The sequence below is a fragment of the Aotus nancymaae genome, unplaced genomic scaffold (assembly GCF_030222135.1).
Source record: "Aotus nancymaae isolate 86718 unplaced genomic scaffold, 86718_ANA_hifiasm-v0.15.2.pri h1tg000007l, whole genome shotgun sequence".
Lineage (NCBI taxonomy): Eukaryota > Metazoa > Chordata > Mammalia > Primates > Aotidae > Aotus > Aotus nancymaae.
The window spans coordinates 48,578,393-48,604,159 of NW_026988418.1; the positions used below are offsets into that span (position 1 = coordinate 48,578,393).

The following is a 25,767-nucleotide window of genomic DNA, read 5'->3' on the forward strand; positions in this document are numbered from 1 at the left end:
GACTTCTGTGTAGTCTCTAAAGGGTCCCGTACAATCTGACTTTTGATATCTTTCTAATTTAATTTCCTACCATTCTCCCCCATATGCACTCTCCTCCATTCATGCTGGCTTTCTTGCTAATTGTAAAACATGCTAGGTACACTCAAAGGCTCAGGGCTTTTGCATTTGTTCTTTGTGCCTGGAAAGCTCTTTATCTAGATTTCTCGTGGCTTGCTCTCTTACCTCCTTCTGATATCACCCAAATGTCATATTCTCATAGATGCCTTATTTGATCATTCTATTTAAAAATTATATCTTGTGCTCTACTTCCTATCAAATCCCCCTTCCCCCTTCCCTGCTGTTTTGTTTTTCCCTACAGCACTTATCATATCCTAGTGATGAAAGTATTTGGGGGCATAAAGATCTTTTGAATATTGCATAATACACACCATTTAGTTATTTCTCTTATGAGGAAGGTAGACTTTGAATTAGATTTCATACAATTTTATATGTCTTACAATGTATTTATTACTTTCAATTCTATAGAGTTGCATTTTTATGCCCTCAAATATGGGAAAGAATCAAGCTGAGAAGTATTATAGGCAGCTACAGTTGTAAGTATTATTTTAGTTTTTATATTAATCTAGGGCAGAAAATATCTTTAGAAGTGTTTTATTAATATAAACAAAATGAATGTTTTCATTGAAGTTCTAGAATAGAAGCAGATGTTTTGGACATGTGCATATGTACGTGTTTGTGTGTGAGAGTGCATGTATGTGAGACATATGTGTATGTATAAACTAAATTAAAATGACCACAGAATAACATAACATAGCTTTTTCAAATCAGCACTTTTCACATCAGCATTTTTCAAGTCATACATTTTTTCAAATGTGTCATTGTGTTAAAACTAGAGTTTGCGGCAAACAGGGTTTCCCCTATTTAACTGATGACTTACTTTTCTTGATTTAAAACCTTTCCTTGATTGTTCTAATCTAAATTCATTTTTGCACCTCTGGCTAAAGAAATGGGGGCATCTGTGTAGAGATAAGAAACTTCCAAGAATGACAAACCACTCCCATCTTCATGGTCATCAATTCTAGAATGGAACATTTAAATTCCATTTTGTATTTTTAAAAAGATACTTTTAGGGAGTAAGATGAAGGAGATTCTATAATACATTTATTTATGTTGTTAACTTTGGTAGTCCTGACTTACCAAGTTGTGACGGGTGCTATTGTCTGTTAATGCAAAGGTCCAAGCCTACCTATCTTAATTTTTAATATGAATGTGCTGTATTCCAAATACAAAATGTAACCAAATGATATAGCTAGGGGTGGATGACATCAGAAGCATGTCTCCTTCTTAGAGTATTTTATTCTTGATGACATTAAAATGGCTTCTGCCAGGGTTTTATCAAACTAACTATGATTTGTAATGAACACATTAGAAATCTCAAACACACTGACTTGATGGAATGAAATTTGACATCAGAGTTCAAGGTAACCAAGAACTTACCATCTGATACTTTTTGTTCACAGTTCAGTAAATCTTTGCAGATTCGTGCTGGGTTATCTCGTGTGCCAAGAGGATTCTTGATGCTGTGCAATAAATTGCTAAGGTAGTTCAGGGTTTTGAATATCTCTTCACTGTGGTCAATTAAAGTCACTTCAGTATTCTGGTAGCTCTGCCAAGTCATCATAAGAATTACATAAGCAAAAAACTCCTAAGGACCAACATGAGCCAAGGAAGGAGAAAAATGTGTTTCCATTGTGTGTAGTAAGTTGGGAGCAGAATGTACAGAACAGTTTATAATGAAGCATAGACATATGTGTATGCCTTATTAACCTTAATCCCTTAAAAAGATTAAATTCACACTTGCAAGTTTAGTTTTAAAGCTAACATAAGAATTGCTATGCCTACTGCATTATGTTTTTTAAATTATACATTGAATAATTAGAGTTTAAATAAGATGAGTAGTGATAATACATGTATCTCATTTTAAGAAACACAACTAACTTCATTTAATTACTTTCTTGGATAATGCCAAACTCCTTACAAATAAATCCTTTAACAGTATTACATTTTTGATTTAAATGTTTTTCTTACAAAACATCCTAGGCATATATTTCTGTTTAATTATACTAAAATCACTTACTTTGTCCTTGAAAATGGTTTCACATTTTCAATCTGTTTTAAATATAATCTTTGAGATAATGTCACATTTTGGCTTCCAAAAAATTTTCTGTTTAATTGGTATATTGAGAGACAGTGCCAATATAAGTAAAACCAGATATATTACCTCCATCTGTAGGGCAGTATTTGATTCAATCAAGGCTTGAATAGCAGCATTGATATCCATTTGTTTCTGTGTAAAACAAAACCATTTGAGATTAGCAATAAGATCAACACTGAGTGCTCTAAAGTAGACGCTCTAAATTCTGAAAGCACTGCTGTTAAAGTATACCAGACTTATTATCTGAAGGGGTTCTGTAACTCTTACAGTTAGGCAGATTTTGCAAATATTGCCTGGCTATCTGGAAGGACAATATGCTGCTTTCATCCAAATCTCAAAGGTCTCCTAATTAAAATAGGACCAGAGTTTAGAGTCCTGAAATGAAAAACTATTCGTTTCTGTTGCCTGAAAACACATACACAAAGTTCCTCAAATGGAAGAGAATAAAATATGATTCTCTCAGTTAATAAATTGTAAAGTGAAGAATAAATAACTGTAGTAATTTTTAACAGTTACATTCTTGGAAGGAATAGAATAAAATACTACTGTCCTGAGGTAGTCACCGCATTAATTTAATCTGATACTTCTGCGGTTTTAAAACAATTTCTGAAGTTGGAAAATGTACCATGTGTCCCAAAAGAAATAATACAGAATGAAATCAATCTCCTCTTGCATTTAATAAAATATATTTTTAGAAAAAGACTCAGCATAACCATTAGTAAAAGTCTTTTTTTTTTTGTAATTCTTTAAAAAAAATCTTAGAACAATGAAGCATGAGTTGGGAGAAGGTTCTGGGAAATGGCATCTGTGTAAGTGAAACAAACAATTTAATTTATTTCAGAGTCATTATACTGTGAAGATATCTTTTTACTTGAAGGCTTGTATAATGGAAACCATTTTCAACAGATCTCTCAGCTCATGGTTGGTAATTTGAAAAATTATTTAAAATGATGGAATAATCAATAAAATGTACTCTCCCTTGCTTCAGCATGTGTTTTTCATATTCAAAAATAATTGACTCATTCTGTATATCTATACTGCCTAACACTGTGATACATATTGAAGATGAAATGGCAAGCAAAAAAGAAACTTGCCTTTATGGAACTTAATTTCAGAGAAGAGATAGTCAATAATTAAATCATCTGAAAAATCATAATTACCAATTGAGATACATGTTATGAAAGGAAAGTGGATGAAACTATGAGAGAAATTAATCAAATCTGGAAAGTGTAAGGGGTTGGAAGGAATAGGTCACGGAAGGCTTTTACTACCTGAGGTAGTAATATTTGAACTGATATCCAAAGAATAAATAAGAATTGTTAGGAGAAGGGGTAGGAGAGCTTTCCAGACAGAAGAAGCAACCTGGCACAAAGGCCATGAGACAGAAGGAGCATGACTATTCAAGTAGCATAGAGGGTAAACCTAAAATATCCTCTGCAGATTAAATAACTCTGACCATCTTGCTTGTGTGAATGAGCAGATTTTGGATATGGGTCACACAAAAATACTGACACTAAATATGGGAAACTGAATTAGGTGCTAAACCATAGCTACCTTTTTGTTGTTCACTTGGTCCCCTGTTGGTGATTAAGGGTTTTAATTAGAAAACCTAGGCCGGGCGCGGTGGCTCAAGCCTGTAATCCCAGCACTTTGGGAGGCCGAGGCGGGTGGATCACGAGGTCGAGAGATCGAGACCATCCTGGTCAACATTGTGAAACCCCGTCTCTATTAATACAAAAAAATTAGCTGGGCACGGTGGCGCGTGCCTGTAATCCCAGCTACTCAGGAGGCTGAGGCAGGAGAATTGCCTGAACCCAGGAGGCGGAGGTTGCGGTGAGCCGAGATCGCGCCATTGCACTCCAGCCTGGGTAACAAGAGCGAGACTCCGTCTCAAAAAAAAAAAAAAAAAAAAAGAAAACCTAGCATAGTGGTTCTCAAACTCTTCAGAATCAGAATCCTTTTGCACTTTTAAATACTATTAAAGGTCTTAAAATTTTTTCTCTATGTGAATTATAACTTTTTTTTTTTTTTTTTTTTTTTTTTTTTTTTTGAGACGGAGTCTCACTCTGTTACCCAGGCTGGAGTGCAGTGGGATGATCTTGGCTCAGTGCAACCTCTGCCTCTAGGGTTCAAGTGATTCTCTTGCCTCTCAGCCTCCCAAGTAGTTAGGATTACAGGCTTGTGCCACCACACCCAGAGAATTTTTGTGTTTTTGGTAGAGATGGAGTTTCACCATGTTGGCCAGGCTGGTCTTGCACTGCTGACTCAGATGATCTGCCCGCCTTGGCCTCCCAAAGTGCTGAAATTACAGGTGTGAGCCACTGAGCCCGGCCAACTTTTGATAATTACTATAGTAGAAACCAAAACAAATTTAAAAACTATTCATGTGTCAATTGCTTTAAAATACCAACAAACTCATTATATGTTAATATGCATATTTTTATAAAAATTAACTATATTTTCAAAAACAAAAAAATTAATGAGAAGGGTGACCCAGTTTTACACTTTCATACATTTCTGTAATGTCTGGATTAACATATGATAGCTAAATTCTCTTATTTGTTTTTGTATTCAATTGGTTGTGAGGAAAATTCAGCCTCATAGAGATATGTAGTGGGAAAAAAGAAAAGTATTTAAGTCATCTTTTTCAAATAATTATGGGTTTTCTTCTTTCATATTATACCTTATACCAAAACTTGATAAGAGGTAGTTTCTTTTTTTTATTGTACTTTAGATTCTGGGGTACATGTGCAGATCATGCAAGACTGTTGCATAGGTACATTCATGGCAACGCGGTTTGCTGCCTCCATCCCCCATCACCTATACCTGACATTTCTAGTGTTAGTTTCTTAAAGGTTAGTTTCTATGTGAAAACTGAACCCATCTCAATGAACTTTTTGGACTTCTATGCTAAAATCTATTGGTCTATTTTATACTTTCATAGATCTTTTACCTATATATGATTTTATTAACATCACATATTGATCATTCTGAAAATACTATTTATGGAACTATGCAGGTCTTCCAAACACTGATACAGCTCCTTACTTAATGTCAAAAATTACATTTGTTAACATCATCAGGAAAACATAATGTTACTTATCATGAAAACATAAGTACTGGGAATCTGTCAAATTCACAGTGATAGATACATGTTTTCCCTAATTCTTATTTTTTGCTTGAGAGCTTTAAATTTATCATTGGCATCAAATTCTGTCAGCTGTTTTCCTTAAAATGACAGAATAACTTTATTCCTTTTCAAGAAAATATCTGTAAACTACTCATGTCTTAATAAAACTGGTAGTCTGTTAATAAAAAATTGTATTCTATGATAAAACTGGCTAGTTGAGTTTCAACTCAAATAGCTGCACAGTGCTTTTGAAGCAACCACTGCAGTGTACACTATATGTGCTTTATATGTTCTTCCATTTCATCACACAAAATATTAAAACGATGTTTAAAGAAGATCAAGAGATCTAGGAGACAGCAAAAGTGGTGGAATAATGAACTCTCAGAGTTCTCTTTTAGGCAGGTTCAAAAAATTAAATAAAACCATGTCTTTAGAACTAAAGGCCAGTATGAGAAAGATGTCTTACTAAGTAGAGAATATAATAAAGGCACATAAATTATAGAAACAAGAACCAAACAGAAATTCTGAAGTTAAAAAGTACAATAGATGAAATAAACATTTATTGGATAGGCTCTACAGTAGATTTCCATAGGCAGAAGTAAGCACCAGTTAACTTGAAGACAGGTTTATTGAGATTATCCTGTCTGAGGTGTGGAAAAAAATGATGAAGAAAAATGAACAGAGACTGAAGAGACCTGTAGGACACTGTAAAGCTTAACAACATATGCATGAGGAGAGTCTCAGAAGGAAAGGAGAGAGAAAGGGGGACACAAATAATATGTAAACAGATAATGGCTGAAAAAAATCACAAATCTGATGCAAAAATATTAACCTACACATCCAAGAAGTGCCACAAATTTTCCCAGACACATCATAATCAAACTATCTAATGCTATAGACAAAGAATTCTGAAAGCAGAAAAAGGAGACTCATTATGTCCAAGAGATCCTCAACCAGATTAATAGCTGACTTCTCACAAAAAACCAGGCCGGGCGTGGTGGCTCACGCCTGTAATCCCAGCACTTTGGGAGGCCGAGGCAGGTGGATCATGAGATCAAGAGATCGAGACCATCCTGGTCAACATGGTGAAACCCCGTCTCTACTAAAAACACAAAAATTAGCTGGGCATGGCGGTGCGCGTCTGTAATCCCAGCTACTCAGGAGGCTGAGGCAGGAGAATTGCCTGAACCCAGGAGGCAGAGGTTGCGGTGAGCCGAGATCGCGCCACTGCACTCCAGCCTGGGTAACAAGAGCAAAACTCCGTCTCAAAAAAACAAACAAACAAACAAAAAAACCCATAAAGTTGAGGAGGCAGTACAATAACATATTCAGAGTGCTAAAAGAAAAGACTGTCAATCAAGAATTCTATTTCCAGTAAAACTCTCCTTTAAAAATGAAGGAAATAATATATTTGCAGTTAAATAAAAACTGAGATAATTTATCACTAGCATACCTTTCCTAGAAAAACATCACAGGGAGTCATTCAGTACTAAAGTAAAGGATACTATGCAGAAACTTGAATCCACCTGAAGAAATAAAGAGCAGTGGTAAAAGTTACAATATAGTAAATATAATGGATAGTAAAGACCCCAAGTAGCCAAAGTGATTCTGAAAAAAGAAGAATAAAGTTGGAGGCATCACATTTCCTGATTTCAAAACTTACTATAAAGCTGCTGTAATCAAAACAGTTGGTACTGTCATAAAGACAGACATAAAGACCAGGGAAATAGAATAGAGAGTCCAGAAATAAACCTTCTCATTTATAATCAAATTATTTTCAACAAGAGTGCCAAGACCATTCAATGAGGAAAGGACAGTCTTTTCAACAAATAGTGCTGGAAAAATGGAATATCCACATGCAGTAGAATGAAGCTAGACCCTTAAATTACATCAAGTACAAAAAAAACTTACGTCACGAGTTAAATCACGAACTCAAAATGAATCAAAGGCTTAAACACAAGAGCTAAAACCATAAAATTATTAGAAGCAAATAGGAAAAGCTTGGTAATATTTGAATTTGTAATGATTTCTTGGAATGATACCAAGAGCACAGTCAACAAGAGAAGAAAGTAGATAGACTATATAAAAAAAATCTTCTGTGCATCAAAGGACACTATCAAGAGAGTGAAAAGGCAACTCAAGGGGTGGGAGAAAATAACTGCAAATTGTCTTTCTGTTAAAGGATTAATATCTAGAATATTTAAAGAGCTCCTACAATTTACTAACAACCAAAAAAAAAAAAAAAAAAAAGGCAACCCAATTCAACAAATGGGCAAAGAACTTGAATAGACATTTCTCTAAAGAAGAGGCTGGGTACAGTGGCTCACACCTGTAATCCCTAGCACTATCTGCAAAGACGGGCAGATAACTTGAGGTCAGGAGTTTGAGACCAGCCTGGCCAACATGGTGAAAAGCCATCTCTAATAAAAATACAAAATTATCCAGGTATTGTGGAGGGCACCTGTAATCCCAACTACTCAGGAGGGCGAGGCAGGAGAATTGCTTGAACCTGGGAGACAGAAGTTGCAGTGAGCCAAGATCATGCCACTGCACTCCAGCTTGGGCAAGAGAGTGAGACTCTGTCTCAAAAAAAAAAAAAAAAAAAAAAGATATGCAAATAATAAACACATGAAAATATGTTAAACATCACAAATCATTAGGAAAATGCATGTGAAAACCACAATGAGATACCACTTCACAACCATCAGGATAGCTGTTATTAAAAAAACAACAGAAAATAACAAGTGGTGAGGACGTGGAGAAACTGGCACTTTTTGTGGTGATGTAAAGTGTGCAGCAGCTATGGAAAACAGTAGGGCAGTTTCTCAAAAATTACACATGGAATTATTACATGATATAACAGTTTCATTTCTAGGTATATACCCAAACGAATTAATCAAAGTGAGGACTCCAATAGATATTTGTACACCAATGTTTATAGCAGCATTATTCACAATAGCCATAAGGTAGTAGCAACATAAGTGTCCATTTGGATAAACAAAATCTGGCATATATATTCAATGGCCTATTACTCAGCTTTCAAAAGAAATGAAATTCTAATATATGCTTACAACATAGATGAACCCTGAAGATATTACACTAAGTGAAATAAGCCAGTCACAAAAAGACAAATATTGTATGACTTAACTTATATGAGGTACCTAGAGTGGTCAAATTCATAGAGACAGAAAGTAGAATGGTGGTTGCCAGGGTTGGGGAAAGGGGGGAATTGGGAGTTATTACTTAATAGGTACAGAGTTTCAGTTTTGGAAGACAAAAAAAGTTCTAGGCATGTATAGTAATGGTTGCACAACAATGTGAATGTACTTAATGCCACTGAACTCTACACTTAAAAATAGTTAAAATGGTAAAATTTTGGTTATATATATCTTGCCACCATTAAAAATAACAAGTAAATATGCTCATTATCTCTTAGATCAAACTTCTGGGAATCTGTCCCCTAGATATTCTACAAGAAGATATGTATATAGACAGGACATTTGTACTGTGTGTACTAACAAAAAATTGGGGGAAAAAAAGCTTCTCAATAGAGGGCAAGATGAGTAAATCACAGGATATTCTTAATTGACATCACTATGATTTTCTGTGTGTGGCAGTAAAGAATATAATGACTATTAACAGATTAGTAGTGTAGAGTTTGATGCTTTAATCATGCTAAGGTACCAGTAATTTTAGCCACCATCAGTGCAAGCAACAACTCAATAAAAAAGGTATTTTTTTCCCCAACAGGTATTAGTAAGAAAATAAATTTCGTAACACTTGGGCACTCACAAATTTTCTTGACAATATCCATATTCCTAGAATCCTCAAGGCATTCATAAAGCCTAGGTCATGATTGGCACATAGCAGTCATTCAATTTGTTGAATTTATTAATTTTTTACCCACAGGCAGACTGTAAGGAAGGCAGGCTCAGAGAAATTTTATTAAGAGGATTTGCCTGGGAAGTAATTCAGTCACATCTAAGTGCCCACATCTAAGTATAAATCTCTCATTAGGTGCAGTGAGGGGATCAAAAAAAGAAACATAACTTCCTCCACGCACTCTAGTTAGAGAGAACATATTCTCACATGTAAATCACTCAATGTTTACAAAAACATGCACGTAAAATAGAAAACAGAGAATAAAGATTGATTATATGTTGTAACTAGTGAGTGTGAAATAATGAGGAGAATTAGAAAGCCAGATGCATTATACATTGGAGGAATATAATCTTCATAATTCTCTCCAAATCATTCGAATGTAAAGCAGATCTAGTCTAGGCACCTCAGTATTTAGAGAAGTATTATTTTTCATATATCTGAAGTTTCGAGATCACTGGATGGTGAAAATGCTGACCAAATACAAACTCATTTCAGGTCATACCCCTCTTCATGATGGAAGTTTTTGCTGATTCTATTCTAGGGAACCAGGACTATAATAGCAGCTGCCACTTCTTTTTTTTTTTTTTTTTTTTTTTTTTTGAGACGGTGTTTCGCTCTTGTTACCCAGGCTGGAGTGCAATGGCGTGATCTCGGCTCACCGCAACCCTCCGCCTCCTGGGTTCAGGCAATTCTCCTGCCTCAGCCTCCTGAGTAGCTGGGATTACAGGCACACGCCACCATGCCCAGCTAATTTTTTTTGTATTTTTAGTAGAGACGGGGTTTCACCATGTTGACCAGGATGGTCTCGATCTCTTGACCTCGTGATCCACCCGCCTCGGCATCCCAAAGTGCTGCAATTACAGGCGTGAGCCACCGCGCCCGGCTGCAGCTGCCATTTCTTAATTCACCAATCCAGGTTCTGCAGTTGACACACTAATTGGAATAAATCAGTTGGGAATTCTTTCTCTCATGTATTTATTTTTTATTTTTTTCCACCTGGCAACTTTCATTTAATCATTTAATAATTTTTAATGATTGTTATTTCCATCCTAGACACCAAACACAGACATACATAGACACCTTGCTCTTCCCTTTACTAATCATTTTTGGTTAACTTTGACGTCATGTTGTATACTGCTGTGTTCATTTCTAAATACCTTACTACATACACTGAGGTCTGGTCATTACCCTATCCTCACATTCCAATTTACCATCACTAAATATTCCTTTCCTTGAAACATTTCCTTTTAGCTATTCAACTTTAGGGAACTGAGGAAGTTACTTTAGTTTCACAGGTCTTTAAAGAGGTAGTTGGACTATATTTGAAGTTTTCAAACTTATCCTGACCCACAGTAAGAAATACATTTTTATATCATGACAAGATCCACATAAACATACACATATTTAACTTTAAAATGTTCTGTAAAACCATATTTATTCTTACTAATGATGATGTACTGATTTTTTTTTTGTTTTTTAGAATTGAGGTAAAATTTATATAACATAAATTCCACCATTGTAGTCATTTAAAAATATCCAATTCAGTTGTCTTTAGTAGATTCACAATGTTGTTCAACCATTACCATGATCAAATTTCAGAGCATTTTCATCACCCCAAAAAGAAGCTTCATACCTATTAAGCAGTCTCTCCCCATATTTTTTTCTATTTTATTTCATTTGCTCTCAAAATAATGCTGAATGACACTCACTAAATTGGTCTTATGATCCACTGGCCAATGAAGTCCAACTCAAAGTCTGAAATAACTGCGAAATAATTGCTGAGAGGACCTCTACTTCTATGAATCTATCCCTTGATGACACTGTTTCTCTCCAAGTGAAATCTTCTAGTTTAGAAGATTTCCACCTAAATTTCCTGAGATGTCACTTTTTTTTTTTTTACTCATGCAGGCATGTATTCAACACTTATGAAGAGCTTAAATGGAAGGGAAATTTAAAAAATAGTCTCTGTCTTCAGAGGGTTCACAATGTAATAGAAAAGGCAAACATGAAAGTAAATGAATATAAATGAAGAAGGGGAAGTGATCAGTTCTATCTCGTAGAGTGATGAGGGGATGGAATTAAGTTTCATGGAGGCTGAGTTTAGAAAGAATGTGTAGGTGTCTTCTCATGGTCATTTAGACTTCTTCTCTAGAAATCTTATTCTCAATGTTATTTTCCTACAATGGACTCTGCAAGTTCTAGAAAGACAGCACTATTTATAGAAATCTGTTTTCATATTGGCCAAGAAGGAATACAGAAATGAGGGAAAGGGAGAAAAGAAGGAAACAAAGAAACTAGCATTTACTGAGAAGTTATTATGCGTTCAACACATATATTTTCTTACCTAATCTTCCTGATTAATTTCTCAAAGTATATACATGTTTTCATCCACATTTTGCTCAGAGCAAAAACCTCTCATGTCTTACTCTATTTTGGTGATGTAGGAACACATATATTTACCAAGTGAGACAGGGATATGTGTCCCAAAGTTTGGCACTTAACTGTGAAAATTTTCACTAATCATTTCTTTAATTTGCCAATGATGTATGATCCTTTAGAACTTGAACTTGTTCTTTCTTGGGAAGGGAGCTATGATATATCAAAGTCATTATAATTTGGGAAGGCAATTAATGAGGGTATTTGTAATCCATGCATTGTGAGGATCCAGATGGAAAGGAAGAATAGACAAGTGTAAAGTGATTTGAAGAAAGACATTCTTTTTTTTTTTTTTTTTTATTGCATTTTAGGTTTTGGGGTACATGTGAAAAACATGCAAAGTTGTTGCATAGGTGCATTCATGGCAGTGTGATTTGCTGCCTCCCTCCCCCTCACCCATATCTGGCATTCTCCCCATGCTATCCCTCCCCAACTTCCCCCCCGCTGTCCCCCCCACTCCCCCGCAACAGACCCCTGTGTATAGTGCTCCACTCCCTGTGTCCATGTGTTCTCCTTGTTCAACACCCTCCTATGAGTGAGAACATGTGGTGTTTGGTTTTGTGTTCTTGTGTCAGTTTGCTGAGAATGATGGTTTCCAGGTTCATCCATGTCCCTACAAAGGACACGAACTCCTCATTTTTAATGGCTGCATAATATTCCATGGTGTATATGTGCCACATTTTTCCTGTCCGGTCTATCATCGATGGGCATTTGGGTTGGTTCCAGGTCTTTGCTATTGTAAACTGTGCTGCAATGAACTTTCGTGTGCATGTGTCCTTATAGTAGAACGATTTATAATATAATATAATATAATATAATATAATATAATATAATATAATATAATATATGCCCAGTAATGGGATTGCTGGGTCAAATGGAATTTCTATTTCTAGGTCCTTGAGGAATCGCCACACTGTCTTCCACAGTGGTTGAACTAATTTACACTCCCACCAACAGTGTAAAAGTGTTCCTATTTCTCCACATCCTCTCCAGCATCTATTTTCTCCAGATTTTTTAATGATCGCCATTCTAACTGGCGTGAGATGGTATCTCAATGTAGTTTTGATTTGCATTTCTCTAATGACCAGTGATGATGAGCATTTTTTCATATGTTTGTTGGCCTCTTGTATGTCTTCTTTTGTAAAGTATCTGTTCATATCCTTTGCCCATTTTTGAATGGGCTTGTTTGTTTTTTTCTTGTAAATCTTTTGAGAAACATTCCATGTTCATGGTTAGGAAGAATTAATATCGTGAAAATGGCCATACTGCCCAAAGTAATTTACAGATTCAACGCTATCCCCATCAAGCTACCAATGACCTTCTTCACAGAACTGGAAAAAACCACCTTAAACTTCATATGGAACCAAAAGAGAGCCCGCATAGCCAAGTCAATTCTAAGCAAAAAGAACAAAGCAGGAGGCATCACACTACCAGACTTCAAACTCTACTACAAGGCTACGGTAATCAAAACAGCATGGTACTGGTACCAAAACAGAGATATAGACCAATGGAACAGAACAGAGGCGTCGGAAGCGACACAACATTCTTTTTTTTTTTGGGATGGAGTCTCGCTTTGCCAGGCTGGAGTGTGGTGGTGTGACCTCGGTTCATCGCAACCTCCACCTCCTGGGCTCAGTCGATTCTCCTGCCTCAGCCTCTTGAGTAGCTGAAATTACAGGCATGTGCCAGCATGCCTGGGGTTTTGCTATGTTGGCCACGCTGGTGTCAAGCTCCTGACCTCAGGTGATCTGCCCGTTTCAGCCTCCCAAAGTGCTGGATTACAGGTGCGAGCCACCATGCCCAACTGAAAGACATTCTTACTGATATTCACACAGGGAGAGGTTCCCTCCATATTAGTCAGATAGCCAGAAAGGGGAAACGATTTTTTAAAATCACAGATAAATGGGTCTCCTGTTTTCAAGAAGACAGTCTTCCTTGTGGCACTTTGCTTAGAATTTATTCCTTGCTCCAATGAAAAGCTGAGGGAAATACAGAGTTCCTGATCTGCTGAGAGTAGACCACAGGAAATCACCACCTAGAACTATCAGAGATCTAAATGACATCAGAGCAGCATGTGTAATAAGTAGGTTTAAAAGGTGCAGGATTGACCATTGTTTGGGATGGTGTAGCCAACAGTAGATCCACTTTAGGCAGAAAATGTGACCAAGGACCACTCTATTTGACCAGGAGGCTGAATGAGTCGGGTGTGGGTGAGGTTGCAGATGGAAAGAGACCTCTCATAGGGAGCAGGAAGACAAAAAGACTGCCTAATATAAGAGTGAATACAAAGCATAGGGAACTCAAGCTTAGAATATCAAAGGCATGAAAATAGCATAAGCAACATAAACATGGCCTCAGAGACAAGGGGAGCAAGTTTTGGGTCATAATAGTTAGGCAATAAACAAACACATGAGAAGTTTGATGGCTTCCAGTGTTACCAGCAACTGAGAAAAATTCAAGTAAATCAAAGAAGTGGATAACTCTGGCTGGCAAAAAGAACATTTAAAAAAGGAGAGTAAGAATGTAGAATTAAGAAGAAATGGAGATAGTTTTTCAAGTGCTTATTATGTATTATACAATGTGCTGAGTGCTTTACTTCTTAATACTCGAAACCACCTAAGAAAGCAGGACATACCATCTCCATTTTATAAATAAGAAGTCTGAGGCTTAGATTTCATGTTTGTGTAGCTGGGCCAGGCCTATATCAAGTTAGCAAAAAAGAACAGAGGTATGCAAAAGGGACACCTTTCAATAGGGAGTTAATAGAAGAAGATTTAAAAAGTTAATATGACATACTAAGATAAAACAAAATAAAATCAAACCAAGCAAACTTACTCTTGGGCCTGGTGCTCCAGGTGGGCCCTAGAACACAGCAAATTAAAAAATATACATATTTATTTGGTAGACATCTCAAGGTAAGCATATAAGCATCATGGTAAACAGACATAAATGAAAATAAACTCACTGGAGGCCCTGGTTGACCTCTCGGTCCTTGAGGACCCTGGAGAAATGGAGACAAACACAAGATATGTATATTATACATTTGGTTGGGTATAAACAAGAGAACTAATATTCAACTCTGTCATGCCTTTCGTGTCAGGCAAGTCATACAAATTAAAACTGTTTTAGTATTCTAAAGTCATATGCTCCTGTACTTACCTATCATCCACATTCATAAACTAGCTGAATATTTATTTTCCTGTTTCATTGACATTAGAAACTTAATTTACTCATCTTAATAAGATATTATAAGTGTAACATTTTTAAATATTAGTATTGTCTAAGGATGTTTTTCCTGTTATTTCTAACTACCACCCACTTAATCATCAAATATAGAAACTTCAGTGCTCTTAGACAGTTCAATTTCCTTCACCCACCTATAAACTGGTTACCAGCTCCTGTTGAGTTCACCTGAAAATCTCTCCAAAATAATACTTCTCCATTTTTATAGATAATTAAATGAATGGATGAAACTAAAATTAATTAGTATTAATTTAGAAATTAGAAAAGTTAAAAGGTATATAGCAAAATGTCAAAAATTATATTGACATTTTCCAAAATAAAGCAATAGTAATTATTGTAAAAATGCTCAAAGGCTCTGTATGTCTGTTCAAAAGTAACTTAGATGTTCAGCTAAATGTTAAGAGTATATTGAGTCAAACTCCAATTATGTTTAAAAGATAGCAAAGCAACACTTATCTTCAGCTGAGTTTTGGATAATGTTGATACCATGCTTGACTTAGTATTAAGTATTTTGTATTGTCAACGCTGTTAATCCTAAATATACTGTGATAGTCAGAACAGACAATACATAGTAACTTGAAAAGAGTAGAGTACTCCAACACTATGCCTGTTAGGCATGTCTTAGTTTATCTGGCTTATGATTACAATTTTAAGGAGAGAATGTACAAAACGTGTACATAATTAAACGAATGAATGATGTTAAAATTAATGTCAGTTAATTTTAATACTAGTTAATACTAGTTAAAATTAATACTAGTTCATACTAGTTAATTTTAACATCATCCATTCATTTAATTATCAACCAATGCATGTACTTCAGATGCTGCATGATAGGTCACAGAAATGTCATGTTGGAGATAGGCTTTTAAATATACAGAAGTCAAAGTGAAATTGGTTATGTACGCCTCTCCATTTTGAATTAATAATGTAAAAATAATAAACAGTTGTGATAGTCCATTCCACTTAGCAAGCTTCTGACATTTGGAAAATATCACTGATGGTTCAGTACAAAATATACATCTTATTGTTGACTTCAAAATAGGAATTTATCATAGAAAAATAAGAAACGATTTCTACTGTTGATTTATGAAGTTCATTTCAGCTTGTTATCCAGAACAAGTCAGATCACCACAAATATGATCAAACAAAATATTTCAAACCCAGCAAGACAGGGCAGGGCAACCCCAATGTAACCACATAGGTTAGGGAAACTAGCCGAGTTAAAAAAAAAAAAATGATTCCAACAATATAACATTGTATTAATTCTTTTTTATTACTCTAGCTAATACACCATTAAGATGAAGTGACTCACTTTCTCTTTATTCCAGATAAAGCAGTTTATAGACCAGGAACGTTGGCTCATTCCTGTAATCCTAGCACTTTGGGAGGTCAAGGCTGGTGTATTGTCTTAACTCAGGAGTTTGAGACTGGCCTGGGCAACATGGTGAAACCCCCTCTCTACTAAAAATACAAAAAAATTAACTGGGTGTGGTGGCGCATGCCTGTAGTATCAGCTACTTGGGAGGCTGAGGCACAAGAATTGCTTGAACCTGGGAGGCAGAGGTTGCAGTGAACTGAGATCACATCACTACACTCCAGTCTGGGTGACAGTGAGATTCTAACTCCAAAAAATAAAATTAAATAAATAAAGTAGTTTATAATAACACTATGATTGTCTATGTTAATTTTCTTTTTCTTTCTTTCTTTCTTTTTGAGACATAGTCTTGCTCTGTTTCCCAGGCTGGGTGGGGTGCAGTGGTGTGATCTCACCTCACTGCAATCTTGGCCTCCCAAGCTTAAGCGATTCTGCTGCCTCAGCCTTCCAAGTAGCCGGGACTACAGGCACACGACATCATGCCCAGGTAATTTTTTTTTTTTTTTTTTTGTATTTTTAGTAGATATGGGGTTTCACCATGTTGGCCAGGCTGGTCTCAAACTCCTGGCCTCAAGTGATCTACGCGCCTTGGCCTCCCAAAGTGCTTGGATTACAGGCATGAGCCACCGTGCCTGGCTGCCTATGTTAATTTTTCTGAAGGGGAACCAAATTACTTTGAATGGTTATAGTGGTGATTTGATTACATTTAAAAAACTGCCTATGAAAATAGATTCTCTTTTCACTTTATCCCAGAATTTACATATAATCCTCCAAAAGTGACATATTTTATCAGTATACTTTAAAAACACGTGTGGGTGTATATCCTTAAACTTAAGTATGTTACAATTTTTTCCTTTTTATAAATTCTTTTATTTCATTTCCTTATGTCATTTCCCTTATGTAAATGCAATCTTAATTTAGCTTCATGATCTTTATTTTAGGCTGGATCAGTTGCACAGAGCTTCTCTTTTCTCATTTATCAACAGTTGTTTATAAGTGCTGCACATTTGGATCTCAGAGATCTCAGCTGTAATATAATAGTTCTAGTGAAGATAATCTCCAAGGTTCACTTTTTCTTCCTGATGTGTGTGTTTTTAAAATTTTTAAACTTTCTTTAGAGGAGCTTCCATTGGAGGATGTTTAGCAGCATCCTTAGCTTCTACCCACTAGATGCCACTAACATCTCATTTTTTCCCCCAGTTGTGACAACCGAAAATTTCTCCAGACATTGCCAAATGTCTCTTAGGGGGTTAGGGGGACAAATGGCTCCTGGTTGAGATTCATTGGTTTGAAAGGAAATGTTAGTGATATTAAATAAGATTAACTAGATAATAGATTAACTAGATAGTAATGTAACTAGAATGGAGTAAGTGAGCATCACAAGTCATAGGGCATGACTGTGAACAAGAACAGAAACTCTTCAAGCTGTCATGTGGTCTAGGTGGAGAATATATATACACACACACGATATTCCTTACCAAGTTGCTCCTAGCCTCATTTTCTGAGAGGCACTATAATTTACAGAAAAATACAATCACATAGGAATTGGGAGACCTGGGCTCTGGTTTTGTCTTTACAACTTAATTTGCTATATGGTCTTAAGTGAACTGCTGCACATTTGGATCTCAGATATCTAAATTGTAGTATAATAGGTCTAGTGAAGATAATCTCCAAGGTTCACTTTAGAATTACGATTTTTCAGGCCTCTTATTTGCTTTCTTCCTGATGTGTATGTGTGTGTGTGTGTGTTTTTTAATTTTTAAATTTTCTTTAGAGACGGGAGTTTTGCTATGTTACCCAAGCTGGCTTTGAACTCCTGGGCTCAAGCAATTCTCCTGCCTTAGCCTCCCTGAGCAGCTGGGACCACAGGCATGTGCTACTGGACCCCATCTATCTCATGTTTCATATCTGAATAAAGAAGGTATACACATGCATACAGGTTGAAAATTTAAAATTTAAAGTCTGTACAAATGTAATGATAAGTGTTCTTGAATTTAAAAAGTTTGATAATTTTTCAATGAATGATTTATACTATCTATGAATTTTAAAAAGAAATACATATATATATATATATATATATATGCTTTGAATGCTTACTGTGTTAATATTTAGGACCTATTTCCCATATCCTAGTTTTTCCTTCTAATGCAGAAAACATCCTCCTCATTTTCAAATTTGGAGGCAAATAAGACAACTCTGCTAATCAAGAATTGTGAAGACACATTAACTCAGAGGTAATATTTGAGAAAATGTCAATAGGATTTTTCAATATTTTGTGATTTCATTAAATAATATACTGTAAATATGAAGCAGCTAATCTAAAAATTCATGCTGAGATTTCTCTCTCTTTTTTTTAATTTCTATAGCTTTAAGTTATATAATTCAAGTTGTGACATTTTGTCAAAATTATTTTCAGGCCAGGTACAATGACTCATGCCTGTAATTCCAGGGCTCTGGGAGGTAGAGGCCAGAAGGATCGCTTGAGGCCAGGGTTTGAAGCCAGCCTGGGCAACATTGGGAGACACTGTCTCCACAAAAACAATAAAATAAATAAGTAAATTAGCCAAGTACAATGACATGCACCTGTAGTCCTAGTTATTTGAGAGGCTGAGGTGGGAGAATTGCTTGAGCCCAGAAGTTCGAGGATGCAGTGAGCTATGGTTGCACCACTGCATGTCAGTCTGGGTGACAGAGCAAGATTCTATCAAGAAAGAAAAAAAACCATTTGCCAATATTTGACACCAGGATATTATTTCAGCTGTAAGTTAAAATTTTACTTGTTAAATTTTTACTAACTGTATCCCATTATATCCAGCATTCCTCTTTGCATTACTTACCCTAAAATTTACTCAATTGTACTTCAAATGTTTGAGGTCTCATAGAAAGAGGAAATTTTGTTAACTTTCCGGATTAATTTGCCAGTAACACAACAGTTTTGAAGTAGAGGAAGAGTAGAGAATTGTACATGCTATCTGCTAAGTTTCCTTAGGATGCCATAAAACTCTGGCTCTGTTTAGAAAATATATATGAATAGGGCTGGGTGCGGTGGCTCATGCCTGTAATCCCAGCACTTTGGGAGGCCAAGGCAGGTGGATCATCTGAAGCCAGGAGTTCAAGACCAGCCTGGGCAACATGGTGAAATGCCCAAAAAATAGAAAAAAATTTAGCCAAGTGTGGTGCTGCACACCTATAATCTCAGCTACTCAGGAGGCTGATGCATGGGAATCGCTTGAACCGTGAGGTAGAGGTTGCAGTGAGCCCAGATCATGCCACTGCACTCCAGCCTGGGCAACAGAACAAGACTCTGTCTCAAAGGGGGGAAAAAAAAATATATATATATATATATATATATGAACCTAGGGACTCATTTTAAAAACAGCCCATAGACAGGCAGACAGGGAGCAGTATAGAACAGAAAGAAAAAGAACTCTTTCATAAATGGCAATACAGAATCAGCTCTCTCAGTGGTGGAAAGGACCTACTTGGGATCAATACTAGAGTTTACAATGTTAAATTACAGAAGACATGAAGCTTTCTAATCAAGAAACCAAAATTATAATAAAGGGGTTAGTTTTCATGTGTTGTATAATGAGCTGCAAACTTCTTTGTATTTTTTTAAAGTCACTGAATCATGCTTTGCTCATTTTTTGGTTATTTTTAGTTATAAAACTTGATAAGGAGAGCACAGTTTAATAAATTTTCCTCTATGGAAAATTTTAAAATAAGATTGATAAACCAATTTGATAGATTGTTGTGATTCTAATCTCTTTTTTTTTTTTGAGAAGGAGTTTCACTCCTGTTGCCCAGACTGGACTGCAATGGTGCAATCTCGGCTCACTGCAACCTTCACCCACCGAGTTCAAGAGATTCTCCTGCCTCAGCCTCCCGAGTTAGCTGGGATTACAGGCATGCACTACCACGCTCAGCTAATTTTGTATTTTTAGTAGAGACGAGGTCAGGCCAGTCTCAAACTCCTGACCTCGGGTGATTCGCCCCCCTCGGCCTCCCAAAGTGCTGGGATTACAGGCATGAGCCCCCGCGCTGTGATTCTGATCTTTGTACAAAGACTTAAGTCTCTTATTTGTCTCAATATATTAGGTCTTAGCTAATAAAATCCATTCCAAAAATGCACCATTTACTAGTATTATCTGAGAATGACTCCCGTGAGTGTATTACCTTCTGAAAGACAGTAACCAATTAGGAGTCTTTAGCCAGTCAATTATTTAAACTGTCTCCTTAAAGAAAACAAACTGGTAGAATGTACCAAAAAATTCCCAATAAGAGCGTAAGAAATGTTACTAAGCTTATCCATAAAACAAAGGAGAAAAGGTTTAACGGCACATTTTATGGATTATGATAATTGCAGAATGATCTCCAGGAATTAAAAGATTACCTTTATAAAGCTCCTTAAACTATAATGGAATCAAAGGAAAAGAGGTGATAAAGAAGATATTTAGTATCAGTTACTCAACAATGTAACAAAATAAACTCATAATTCTAATGTGCCAGTTAATCCTTTTTTTTTTTTTTAAGCAGCAAATTTAGTTGCCTATGCAAAATGCCACTGTTCCTATTTCCCATCTCCTTTGGATACTGGAAGTCTGCACCTTATTTATGAAGAGAATCGTGATAACCCACAGACTAAAAAATCTGATAAGCATGTTAATTCAGGAAATGCTACTTTACCAGGCTAGAATTGGAAAAAAGCTTTTCACTTTTTAATTTTAGGCTATACTAGTTATTCATCATCTATTACCTATTACATGGCAAATTCCGTTCCAGACACTGGTAACCAGTGTACCACACAAAGTTCCCTACTCTCGTGAAGTTTACATTCCAGTGGAGGGGGCAGGAAACAATTCCAATGAGTGCTATTATGAAGAAAACAAAACAAGACGCTGTAAAAGACAGTGACCAGAAATGACGAGACAGAATGGTCTGGGAAGACTTCTTTAAGATGGGAAGACTTCTGGGAAGACTTCTTTAAGATGGTATTTGAGCAAAGACCTGAATATTCAGATAAAATTAGTAATTTGAAGAGTATGGGAAAGAATTTCCTAGGTAAAAGAAAGGCATATTCCTAAGAATAGAAAGATTTGATAACAGGTGCTCACTCTCTTGCTAAATGATCTTGTTGTCTAGTATTTCATTATTATATTAGACAGCTCATTATTACATTGAGCTGAAATTAGCCTCAGTGTTTTATTAATTTTGTCACTGAGTATTTATTGTGTTAATTATGTATCAGGTGCTATAATAGGCTGGGGACTAGGTGGTAACAACTATGGTAGGTAGGTACTAGGTGGTATCAAATATATCTCATGCCTTTATGGAGCTCACTGTCTCTCAGGGAGCTGAGCACAAAAACCAAAAATACAATTCAATAAATAAATCATTTAAATTTTATCCTCTAGAGTTACTCATATTATATCTATCCTCTCTTTTATAAGATAACATTTCAAATATTTGAAGACAACTATCATGTCCCAACAACTAAATTTTATCTAATTCATTTAAATATTTATTATATGCCAACTATAAGACAGGCACTGCCATGTGTGAGGGACACAGCATTAAAACAAACAAACAAAACCAACAGATAAAATGCCTGTGTCTTCAAGCCTACATTCTAGAGAGGGAAAATACAATAAACAAAAAAAAAAAACAAATAAATATGTACCGTGTCAGGTGGTAAGGACCCAGGTAGAAGGAATATAAGATGTCTCAGGAAGGTGGGGCACTGCTTTCACACAGGCTAGTCAGGAACCTCTCTGATAAGAGGATATTTAAGTTCAAAACCGAAGAACACGTGCCAGGCATTGTACTAGGTTCTGAGTGCCAGGTATTATGTCCAGGGGTAGAAGTAGGGTAGGGTCAAAACATTAGCAAGTCTGTTCTGAGAAATGTTCATTAAATCAAAATATCAAGATCAGCAAGAGCTCTCTACCACACATAAAGTGTATGGAAGAGAAATAATAGGTGCAAAAGCCAGAAAGTGAGATGAGAGAAGAAAGAACAGGAGAAGGATGTAATCAGGCTACAGAATCTGGTAGAGGCTAACCTACCCAGATATTTCAACTGGTCTTACCAGGACATGGGTTCCCCCAGATCCTTCCCCTTCTCTTAATGTGCTTTAATGTTGTCTATGTTTTCTCCGGGGATAGCATGACTGGTACTACTACCTGCTTTATTCTGCATGCCATATTTCCATCACTACAACCTAAGATTGCAGTCCTAATCTATTGAATTTGTAATCCATTAGAGCCATTCAATTTTTTTTCATATGAAATGCTTGTGACATTGCCATAGGTACTTCAGGCTTCCTTATCCTGATGGAAATCTATGTCCTAGTCACAGTACTTGGGGAGGATACTGGGGAGGCATGCAGTGGAACATGGGCTAATTCCAAGTCTCTGTGCTTTTCCTTTCCTCATTTCATGCTTCCTTGGAAATATAGCTTCACTGTGTGCATATGTTCTTGCTTCCTGTTACAATAAGTCTGCTGAAAAAAGGTGAAGATCATACTTCTACAAATTGAACACATCGATTTAAATGTCCTTTTGGGATTCTTAGGCTATCTGAAATTACATAATTTCTCCTTTTTAGCCAATTAATATAACTGCAACTTATTGTGAGCCTCAAGCATACCCTATGATGAGAAACAAAAATCTCAGCTGTCACTATGTAATCTCATTACCTTTTAATCAAGACTTTATGGCTATATTTACATTTATTCTTATGGTCCTTATGTACTTAGTTTCAATCTCCCTCATTTCATTCCATGTCTGTTCTCCATTTATGGTTGTTGCGTTAATAAGTTAAGCATGGATCACATGCTAAATGAGTAGATTTTAGCTTCTCTTGCAACAAAAACGAAAAAAATGGGTAATCATGTGAGATGAATATGTTAATTTGCTTCAAAAATTATTTATAAACAAATTACTTGCTTATAAGTAACCTTTTTACTAATTAAATATATCCTATAATATCATGTTAAATCTATACAATAAATAACTTATTAAAAAATAAGCTCAGCATGATCTCTGCTGGAGAAGTGGCCCCTTTACAACGTATCTTCTTCAGCTTGGAAGAATTGGCATCCTAGAAATGAGGGAAGTAGTGCCAGTATAAGCTATTTAGGTCATAAAAGTGCTGTGTACCTTTCGGCCATCCTCTCATCATTGTCTCTAACTGGCTGATATGCAACTAAAGATTTGCCTCTGTGTTGCAGACCTCTTTGGTGCTGACTGGATATAGTGAGTATATATCTAAATATACTTGGCAGTCCCTTTGTTCTGCCACTACTGAAGAAGACCCATACCCCATCTCTTGACTCCTGACAAGGCGAATAGTCCATTTCACACAGTGACCTGGGAAGAAGTGATTGGCAGGTTCTCAAACATGTTTACGGTTTATCAGATTTCACTGCAATCTACCAATAGGTTATAATTCTACTTCCTGAAAACTGCAATTTTATTTTTATTCTACAAATATCAGAGACTTAATAATGAATAACTCTAACAGGGTCCTTGCTTTCATGGAGCTTATAGCCTAGTGTCAGGGTTACTATAATCACAAATTTAGTTAAACTTACAGTTTCACCTCTAAAGCCCTTTTCACCTCTGGGTCCCTAAAAGAAAAAAAATAAAAGATGTTAGTTCAGTGTTATCGATAGTTATGTATCAAATGTAGCTGATGTCATGATATGTAGAAACATGACAACTTATGTTTTTGCTTTTTCTATCTAGTAAGACTTGTTTTGTTAATTTGTATAAGTTACAGTTTTCTTTTCCTAAATAAAGCAAAGGAAACAAAAGACTGTTTTAGTGATTCATCATGTTTTCTTCTTTGCTGTTCCTAGTTCTAACCTTAAGGTGAGATAACTACTTATTCATTCAATTAAGTCAAAACAGCTTATCTGACAATCATATACAAAACAATTTAAAAAGGAAATTCTAAATTCAGGTTAAATTATTCTAATATTTGTTTTTCTCAACTCTTGAAACTGCTTCTGGGATGGGTTCCCTTCTCTTTCTTGCAAATTTTGATATGTTGCATACATTTCCGTGCAGTTCAAAATATTTTCTAATTTTCTTGGAGAATTCCTCTTAGATCCATGGATATTTAGAAGTCTGTGATTTAATTTTCAAGTGCTTGAAGATTTTCCTATTATCTTTCTGTTATTGATTTCTAGTTTAATTCCATTGGCAAGAGCATAATCCTTCTATGACCTCAGTTCTTTTATGTTTAGTAATATTTGTTTTATGGCCCATAACATCTTCTATTTTGGTGAATGTTCCATATGCACTTGAAATGAATGTAGTTTACTGTTGCTGGGTGAACCTACTGCTTTTAAAGCGTGTTAATATTTTCCTGTTCATCCTTGTGAAAATTGTATATATATAATACATAAAAATATGCATGCTATATTTATATATATTATAGATTATATAAATATATATGCTATATTTATATATATGTAATATACATATTTTAGTTAAAAAAAAGAGATAACACTATTCATCTTTTCTGTAACCTGAATTTATATATATAATATGAATTTTCTTCCATGTCAATCCACCTTAAGATAATTAAAATACTTACCTAGTATTTAATAAACTATGATATTTTAAATTTGCTATTATTAGACTTTTTTTTTCTAATTTTTGTTATCATTAGCAGTGTCATCAGAAATACCCTTGCAGTCTAAAATTTTTGTTAAAGACTGCCCTCCAGAAAGTTAGTTTCAAATCATATACATACCTGCAAAAATGGAAGTATATATTTCTTCTGATCTATGTCATGTTCTTTGTTAATTTGCAAGCTAGGAATACTATTTATTATTTATTCACCATTTATATTACTTATGTGTTCCTCATCTTGTCTCAATTCATTTTAAACTAGGATATTAACTTAAAAAAACTGATTTTTTTTTTTTTTTTGAGACAGAGTCTTGCCCTATCTCTAGGCTGGAGTGCAGTGGCACAATCTCAGCTCACTGAAACCTCCACCTCCTGGATTCAAGTGATTCTCCTGCCTCAGCCTTCTGAGTAGCTGGGACTACAGGTGCACGCCACCACGTCCAGATAAGTTTTGTATTTTTAGTAGAGATGGGGTTTCACCATGTTGGCCAGGATAATCTCGATCTCCTGACTGCGTGATGCACCCGCCTCAGCCTCCCAAAGTCCTGAGATTACAGGTGTGAGCTGCACCCGGTCCCTGATTTTTAAGATATCTACGCAGCACTTTAAAAATACCTATACACCCTTTTCCACTCCCTACCCAGTATTAACAACCTGGTATATATCTTTTCATACCTTTTTCTAATCAAATATTGACAAGTACATGTATATATTTATGAGGAACATTGCTCATGTCTTATAATATTGGGATAATATTGTATATTCGTCTATGCATCTCACTTGACAATACATCATGAAATAACTGAGTTGGCCAAACTAGATACAATAAATTCTTTTAAATAAT

At 35.7% G+C, this 25,767-nt stretch overlaps 1 protein-coding gene across 1 annotated transcript in view; it reads right to left on the minus strand.

Moving 5' to 3' along the window:
* Nucleotides 1–25,767, minus strand: part of COL24A1 (collagen type XXIV alpha 1 chain) — a 390,193-nt gene that overhangs the window by 19,707 nt on the left and 344,719 nt on the right. The window contains exons 53-57 of the mRNA XM_064372593.1: nucleotides 23,876–23,911; nucleotides 14,629–14,664; nucleotides 14,499–14,525; nucleotides 2,282–2,347; nucleotides 1,498–1,666 (exon numbers count right to left, since the gene is read on the minus strand). Of these exons, the coding sequence (XP_064228663.1) occupies nucleotides 1,498–1,666; nucleotides 2,282–2,347; nucleotides 14,499–14,525; nucleotides 14,629–14,664; nucleotides 23,876–23,911 (334 nt within the window). The remainder of the gene's footprint in view (nucleotides 1–1,497; nucleotides 1,667–2,281; nucleotides 2,348–14,498; nucleotides 14,526–14,628; nucleotides 14,665–23,875; nucleotides 23,912–25,767) is intronic.